This window comes from Oryzias latipes, chromosome 24, assembly GCF_002234675.1.
Source record: "Oryzias latipes chromosome 24, ASM223467v1".
In the NCBI taxonomy this organism is placed as follows: domain Eukaryota; kingdom Metazoa; phylum Chordata; class Actinopteri; order Beloniformes; family Adrianichthyidae; genus Oryzias; species Oryzias latipes.
Genome location: NC_019882.2, coordinates 19,057,891 through 19,067,107, shown reverse-complemented (window position 1 = coordinate 19,067,107; position 9,217 = coordinate 19,057,891). Strand labels below are relative to the sequence as shown.

Sequence of the window (9,217 nt, the reverse complement as noted above, 5' to 3'; positions counted from 1 at the left end):
TCAGAGGACAGTTTAGATCCTGTAGAGCCCCGGGGAGGAGTTGCCATCATCCACAAATCTCCTCCGCAGCTGGCGAAGATTTATCCGTCATTTCTTTTCTGAGTTTCTGAGAGAGAGAAAAAGATTCTGCGTTTCTGCAGTGAAGCTGCAGGCTGCACACGCGGGCTCTAACTCTCCCGCCACATGTTGCGCACCAACTTTCAAACCCGAGGCGGACGCGATCAGGGATGTAGAGACAGCCGCAAAAAACGACAATATTTCTGTCCGTCTGATGGCAAACGGGGAGATTTACGCAGGAAAGTCACGTCCTAAATCCAGAACTATTGGCGTTGTGAAACTGACAGGTTCAATGCTGCTGTTGTCTAAAACAGGGCTGATAAAGATGGGGTGAATATCTGCTTTTGCTGCACTCGTCTTGTGTTGATCAGTCAAAAACGTGTCTGGCCTGTGTCTCTTTTGGTCTGGAAAAGGGTTTTGAGTGGCTCTCAAGGCCAAATCCTGCAGATGAAGCAGCAGGAGGGAGTTAGTCAGTTACTTTTTGGTTTGTAGGTCTTTAGTTTGGGTCAAAGGTCAGTTCTATTCAACACTCAGAAACATTGCCCCTTTCGATTGCGGGTAGTAATTTTTGCTCTTTTGTTCTGTTCAAGATTTCTTTTCTGTGTTCTGCTTGTTCCGAGTTGTGTTACGGTTGGTTGTTGCTCTGTTCACCGTTGTGAATCTGATGTTAGGTTGTGTGCTTGCACCACTAATGACTGAGTTCCTGTGACATTGTAATTGCCGGTACATTGTTGTGTTGGCATATACAGTACGTCTAAAACACATTATAGAACGTGTGCGCTAAAGATTTGGCCATATTGTTCCACCCTATTTTGTGACTGCTTAGGAGCCTTGAGGTGTTGGCATGGGTCAGCACAAAACCCTGCCTTGTAGAGTGGTTAAGCCGGGGGAATGTAGGGGGGCACAGGAAACATCGAAAATGTAGACCAGGGCTGGGAAACACTCAGGGCACACTGTCCTGCATTTTTTCAATCCAACCCTATTAAACCCTTGTGCTATCCTAGGCACTTTAACATTGGGAGTTGGGTCATCTAGACCCACTAGACAGTGCTCTGAACCTTTTTTCTTCAATGATTTGGGATCTTCACTGGTGTCCATGGATTACATGAAATCTTTCCACCTTTATCCACCTTTGTCATGGTGGGGAGAACACGTCAATGTAAGGGGGGGGTCATTTATGATAGCACAAGGGTTAAACACACCTCCCTTTGATGAATGTCACACAGAGCCTGACGATGAGCTGAATCAGGTGTGCATAAGCGGGTTAACATGGAAAACATGCAGCACAGTGTGGCACAAGGACCAGGGTTGGGCAACACTGATGTAAACCAATCGATAAGCCTGTTGGGCAAAATTCTTAATGCACATATTTCCTGCGGGTGACGGGTTGTAGTGTGCACTTAGACAACACGTAAGGGTAAAGTAGGTGAGACGCAGGCACATGGTACATATTTTTCTCTGTTGGTGCTGTTCACGTGACAGGGTCAGTGCTTCTTGCGTTAAGCTTGACTGGTAGAAATGAGGAAATTAGACAATGAAAATGTAGTTTGGCGCTTGCAGCATTTGCGGTCAGTAAGGCAGCAGTGCGCTAAGGCTCAACCCTTGTGCTATGGGATCCAGATAACCCGATCCTTACATTGACGTGTTCTCCCTGCCATGATAGCGGTGGATTAAGGTGAAGAGGATTTCATGTAATCCATGGACACCAGTGAAGATCACAAATCATTGAAGAAGAAAGGTTTAGCGGACTGTCTAGTGGGTCTAGATGACCCAACTCCCAATGTTAAAGTGCCTAGGATAGCACAAGGGTTACGTTGAGCTCTGCTCCATCCCATTAACGCCTGTCCAGCCACAGCAGCCATGACAGTACTACCTAAACCTAATCCCTTTCTGGCTTTAAACTGAACTTGTTGGAGCAACAGAAGTTACTTAAATGTATTATTTGAAGAAGTATTAGGTAGAAGAATTAGGTAGCTCCTATCTTTAAAATTCCAGTTGAGACGACCCAAGAAGATCCAGTCAGGCCTCAATTTGGTTTTTTATATGTACCTATATAAATCAGTGGCACAGGTCTTTGGTCATCATGTTGCCATAGTGCCAAAAATTCATGTTGCACCAAAGGAAATCCATCCTTTATCTACCACAAGGGTGGACAAAGTTTTTGACTAGTGGGCCACAGAGGGTTCTAAAATTTGACCCAAGAGTTGGACCAGGAGCAGATGTGTGGAGCGTTTTGGTTGTCCACCTCATCAGTGAAAGAAATAACATGGAATCTGGATGAAAACATGCTTGAACGGATGAAAAATTGATGTATATATTTTAAAAGTGAACATTTTGGATTTTGTTTTCATTTTAGAGCCAATTGCACCGATGGATTGACGTTGCTCAGGGAAAACGCAAAATTAGAGAAATGCTGCGTTCATGTGCGGATGGAATGATCAGAAACATCAGGAAAACAACAAATCTTCCAACACCACGTACGTGCTGATTAACTTTGTACATCTAAGCAAAGGTCACTTTATTTGCAGTGCATCATTTATGAGTGGACTCCAGAATTAAAGGGAAAATAAAGCCTTTATAAGGATTATCATTATAATTTTTTTCCAGTTTGGCGGGCCAGATAAAATCATTTAACATGTGGCCCCCGGGCCGGTGTTTGCCCACCCCGGATCTACCATATAAGTACAAATAGTAAAATGATAATCAGTAATGCAAATGAATTTGTTTTTTTCAGCAAATAAAACACATTAGGCCTTTTAAATTGTGTTCTTTTTATGAAAGCAGAAGCTTCTTTTTTCCAAAAAACTTTAAAAAACTAGTTTTAGGATATCAAACACAGAAAATTATGTTTATTCTTCCAGATGAGACATTGAGAATGTGAGCGATAAATGCTTCACTATTGCCCTCCTGCCTGAAAGGTTCAGACTGCAGCCAGCAGGGGGAGCTGAAGAGCGGCGTGCAGAAGGGGGCACCTTTCTCACATGAATGCAGGAGAGGGGGAATCTGCAAGACAATTATTTTGGCCAAAGAACTTTTAATTTATGGCAGGAAGTTGATATTTCCACTGATGGCCTTCCTTCAAAATAAGAGTCTAGAGTGTTTTTTTTAGGCAGGAGTGTGAATCAGATGAGAGGCAAGCGTGGCTCCGGACCCGAGCTGCACCTTTCACAACAATGAGTTGTGCAGTATTGTGCAACTCTCGGTTTACAGTTGCACAATCTGATGAAATCGCACAAAGAGATCCTCCCCCCACACGGACAGACACGAGCAGACAGAGAGACGGACACATGGATCCATATATAATATATTCCTGTGTGTCTGCGCGCCGGTGTGTGTCTGCGTGGAGTGTGTGTTTGTGTGCGATACCTGGCCAGCAGTGGTAACAGGCTCTGAGGCCTTTAATGGGATTTAGCCCGAGGCTGTTTTATTAAGATGTCGGCTTTCCCTGCTGCCTCTGCAGCTGACACCATTCCCCACTGATGCCCCCCCCCCCCCCCAACACACACACAACACCTTCCAACCAGCCCCCGCCCGCACACCAGCCTCCAAGCTGCACCCTCCGCATCAACTGTCACCCCCGCCGTCCTCGCGCACCCTCCCTTCCACACCCTGGGATGACCCCGCCCCTCGTGCGCCTCTCGCGCGTTCCCTCCTGCTGTTTTGATTCATCTTATTTCTGATGTGAGGAGGAATGATCAGTAATTATCAGGGGGTAAAAAAAAAAGCCCCTAAAAAAGAAAAAAAGAAAAACTCCCTCGGTTCGTCCGTGTTTACCTCTGCTGCTGATGTAACGCGCGCGGGGCCTTGAGAGCAGCCGCGAGGCGCGGATCGAAGCGCGCGCGGCTGACCCGGACGGCGCACGCGGACTTCCAAATGTCCGAAAAGTCAGGTTTCCGTCCTAATGTTTACCTGGAACCTAGTCCGGATCCAGCAGAAAAACGCCTCCAGTAAGTTAGTGACAATAAAAACTCTATTGTTAAAATGTCTTTTCAATATTTAAAAAAAAATATAAATATACATATCTCTGTAAATAAAGTGTTTCTCCTAAGAGTTTATTCAAGGTCACCAAACACAAGGACATTAGAGCAACAATTTGTCCTAATTTGATAAATTATGACAAATTCCTGATGTAATCAAATGTAGCCTATATTAAGGCTGACATTTGTAATTTGTTTAAAATAAAAAAGGGAAACTAGGGTTTACTGCAAAACTGAACAAAACTTTTCCTTCACAGATGAGAGCTCAGCAGGTGACAAAAGAAGGAAAAAATAAATAAAAAATCAACCCACAAAGTAATCAAATTTGGTTAATAAATAGATTTATATATAGTAAATTTGCCTATTCAAAAGGCAAAAGAAATATTTTAAACAGAAAAACATTTATTTAGCTGAATAAAATAATCATGCTAATGAAAACAATCATTTTTACACTAAAACTACTTTTTTCTTTTCTGTGGGTTTGTCTAATATCCCAATACGGCAAATTGAAACAAAATAAAATACTTTAAATTAAAATATTGTATTTGATTAACTGCATTTACTTTTCTGAAAAATATGTTAAATACACTATTTAAAAAATATAGTCTGAGCTTTTTTTTGGAGAAAATAATTTTATACAAGCACTTCTTAGACTATTTTAGAGTAAAAATGTGTTTTTTTTGTTTACTTGTTATTTTGGTTTCCGTTTTTATAAAAAAAGAAAGTTTGAATCGTAAAATGAAACGGATAAAACAACAAAACGTTTCTGGAAAAAATGTAAAACAAATGAAGGAACATGAACATTTGGAGGTTTAATAGAGACAGTTTATAATGTAGTTGGCTGATCCCCCCCCCCCCCACACACACACACACAGACATATTTTGCAAAAAGCCCTCTAAGAATATATGTGTGTGTGTGGGGGGGGCAATGCCTGGTGAAAAACAGAAAGTCTTCATTTTTTTTGTGTTCTCCATCATTAAAACCCTCCTAACTACACTCCTACCCCCCTACCAAACTGAGCCCCCAGCGGCCAACGTGTCTAATCCTGGACCTGTAGGCGCTTCCCCTGCCTGCCGCCCCCCCCAGGTGCCTACTTCCTGTGTTCGGCCCCCCCGGCTCCCACCTGCAGCAGACGCCGTCTAGGTGCTAATATTCTGAGGACAGGCTGGCGGATGGGACAGTGTGTGTTTGTGCGTTTTCCTTCTTGAGTGCTTCTGCTGCAGATCCCCGGCAGGCTGCTCTGATTGGCCGGCCCCGGGGAGAGAACATATCATGTTTCGCCCCAAACCAACATGCATCCCTCATCCACCATGCTCAGTGGCGGCGGCGGCGGCGGCGCGGTGGTGGCAGCAGAGTCAGAGGGAGGTCTGCGCTTTCAGGCGACCGCACTCTCTGGTCCGTCTAAAGTGCTCCTCGTCTGCTGCTGGACGGCTGATGAGGGACGACATCGCAGCACTTTGTTTTATCTTTTAAAGATGAGCGGGGAGGCCTTCACATCCCCTTAATGAGGCCGAGGTGCTCCTCAGCCAACAGGAAGTATGTGCGCCCCGCGCAGATCGCGCTCTGTGGGGCTTTTTTGGCTTTCTGCACCCATTTTACCCATAACCCCTGGCGTTTCCTGTCCTGGAGCCATTTGTCAGACCTCATCGGCTTCAATAACACCTTCCTTGCTCGGCTTCCGCCAGCGTTTCCAGCCACAGCGCTCCTGTGGTGGTTGTGGGGTTTTTGGCGGTTTGTGTTTATTTGTTCCTTTATCAGACTTGCACTGAAACATTTCTTAACCAACGAGCAAAAGGTAGATGGAAAAAAACAGAAACAACGCACAGCAAAATAGCCAAAAACAAACACTCAGAAAAAACAAACAAATCACAACAACCCAAAAAGAAGACAACAACTCTGTTATGTCTTTGGCCTGTTGTTTGTGTCTTGTTGTTTTGTAAAGTTTGTGTTTACGCTGTATGTTTTCTAGATGTTTTTTTTTGGGATGTTTTTAAAGAGTGTTTTTTTCTAAATCACCGATCTCATTGATGTCTTTTGATCTCATGTTTGTTTCATAAATGTTTTGTGTTTTTGCAAAAGTCTCTGTTTTGTGGTTGTTTCTACGTGTGTTGTTGTTTCCTTCAAAGACGTTGTGTCTCATTTGTCCGTTTGTCTTTTTGTTGCTCTTTTGTTACGGTTGTGTTTGCGGTTGTGTCTGCTGTTTTTCTTTTCCCTAAATGTTTAAAAAGTTAATTTCAGTGCAACCGCATAACACAGGGACTGAAAAATGTTATTCCACCCTTTTTTTTGGTGGATTTCACTGATGGAACTTTAAATTTGAAGGAAAATCTTCCAAAATACAGATTAAAAAAGGATTTTATTCAAAAAAAGGAAAACAAAATCTGATTAAATTGGCTCGATTCCACAAATGAAAAGCATTACTGTTACAATTAAACCTTTTTTAAGCGTTCATTTAATTTTATATGAAGATTTTGTGCATTTCATGTTTTTTTTCTAACCACATTTTACCCTGAAAACTTTAGAAAAACCTTCCAATTATTCTTAACCCGAGGGACAACAGCATCAGTGACCAAACTGTGACATCCTGGCAACCAAAGGACGGAAAATCTGCTGCTGGCTGGCAGAGATGCACACTCCAAACTCGGCCCGTTCCTAATCCTCATGGGAAGCTGCAGCTTGCTGGCTTCCCTGATGTGTGTGCCATGTTGCCAGACGTGGCCGTGGCTGGCCAACGCGGCTGTGTTTGCGATTATCCTGTGTTAGCTGTCATTAGCCTCCCTGCACCAACGCAGCAGCGGACTCCAATTAACCCGCTAATCCGGCTAATCCGGCTAATCCACTAATAGAGCTAATCTGATGAAGTGGAGAAAGGCTTCTCGGCGGGCTTTCTCCGGGAGTGCACGTATGCATGCACGCAGAAGTGCTGGTTCTCTCGCGGTGTCTAGCGCAAAGCCATGGACAGTGCGGGTTAAATCCAGCATGTCCACCAGCAGTGAATTAGAAGAACAGATCCGTTCCCAGGACATCTCGCCCAGAGCCATTAACCAGCCCGAGGCCTCTGGAACTCTGCTGCTCCAGCTAGAGCCCAGTGTGTAACAAGAGCTGAGCCTCCCAGGACAAATGTAGACTGAAATATTATGGGATTTAAATCACAGGTTGTGTGAAAAGATCTTCGTATACTAAAGTCTATTCACGCTGCAACAATTTGACCAATTAGACTCATCAAATTTTTGAGAAATCTGCCATTTTTGTCATATTAATTCAAATATCTCACCAAGTTTGCTGATTACAACAAAACTGTATAATACTTAAGTATTTTTTCTTATTTTTAAGGGACATGGTATTTACTATCTATAGAGATTAATATCAATCTAATTTCCTCCCCCCATGTTTGAAGCTTAGACTCTTTCCCCTCCTTGGGGAAAGTTTGCTGAAACTTTATCTTCCAGCTTTTTAAAAAAAATCTCACTGACGTTTAATCAGACGTATGGCTCATGGTCTGTCCCCTTGTTTATTCCGAAAAGTTTTCTTTTTGAGGTTAAACTGATGTGGTGTGTAGATGAGGTTCCTCTGCCATGGAAGCCCATTCCACGGAGATCTCTAAGTGATTATTCAGCTAAAATCAAGCATCCTGATGCAACACCTGATGAAACACCTGATTAAACACCTGCTGAGACATATAATGTAACACCTGATGAAACACCTGTTGAAACACCTGATAAAACACCTGTTGAGACACACAATGTAACACCTGATGAAACACCTGCCGAAACCCCTGAGGAAGCACCTGCAGAAACACCTGCTAAACCCCTGAAGAAACACCTGCTAAAACACCTGAAGAAACACCTGATGAAATACCCGATTAAACACCCGATGAAACACCTGCTGAATCAAAATATGAAACACCTGCCGAAACACCTGCTGAAACACCTGCTAAAACACCTGCTAAAACACCTGCTGAAACACATGAAGAAACACCCGATGAAAGACCCAAGGAAACACCTGAAGAAACAACTGAAAAAACACCTGCTAAAACACCTGATGAAACATCTCAAGAAACACCTGCTGAAACACCTGAAGAAACACCTGCTTAAACAGTTGCTAAAACACCTGCTGAAACACATAATGAAATACCTTCTGAAACACCTGCTAAAACACTTGATGAAACACCTGATGAAATACCTGCTGAAACACACAATATAACACCTGAAGAAACACCTGCTGAAACACATAATAAAAGACCTGATAAAACATCTGATGAAACAGCTGATGAAAGACATGGAGAAACACCTGCTTAAAATACCTGCTGCAACACCTGATGAAACACCTGAAGAAACACCCGATGAAACTGCTGGTGAAACGCCTGAAGAAACACCTGCTAAAACACCTGATAAAACACATAATGAAACACTTGATGAAACACCTGCTGAACACCTGCTGAAATACCTGCTGAAACACCTGCTAAAACATCTGATGAAACACCTGCTGAAAAACATTGTGAAACACCAGCTGAAACACCTGATGAAAAACATAATGCAATACCTGGTGAAACACCTGCTGAAACACATAATGAAACACCTGATGAAACACCTGCTTAAACACCTGATGAAACATCTGAAGAAACACCTGCTGAAACACCTGCTGAACCACCTGCTGAAACACATAATGAAAGCCCTAATAAAACATCTGATGAAACGCCTGCTAAAACACCTGATGAAACACCTGCTAAAACACCTGATGAAACATCTGAAGAAACACCTGCTGAAACACATAATGAAAGACCTGATAAAACATCTGATGAAACGCATGATGAAACACCTGAAGAAACATCTGAAAAAACACCTCCTGAAACACCTGCTGAAACACATGATAAAACACCTGAAGAAACACCTGCTGAAACACATAATAAAACACCTGCTGAAACACCTGCTAAAACACTAATGAAGTACCTGCTGAAACACTTGCTGAAACACTAATGAAGTACCTGCTGAAACACTTGCTGAAACACCTGATGAAACACCTGCTAAAATGCCTGCTGACATACCTGCTGATACACCTGCTAAAACACCCGATGAAACATCTGAAGAAACACCTGCTGAAACACATAATGAAAGACCTGATAAAACATCTGATGAAACGCATGATGAAACACCTGAAGAAACATCTGAAAAAACACCTCCTG

General features: G+C 42.9%; 1 protein-coding gene across 1 annotated transcript; it reads left to right on the top strand.

The window, feature by feature from the left end:
- The first annotated feature begins 7,014 nt into the window (after nucleotides 1–7,014).
- On the top strand, nucleotides 7,015–9,011 carry LOC111947119 (putative uncharacterized protein DDB_G0290521). The gene is given in 4 exon segments (XM_023953311.1): nucleotides 7,015–7,123; nucleotides 7,903–8,147; nucleotides 8,302–8,389; nucleotides 8,860–9,011. Coding segments are annotated over 4 exon segments (594 nt in total).
- Nucleotides 9,012–9,217: the final 206 nt, after the last annotated feature.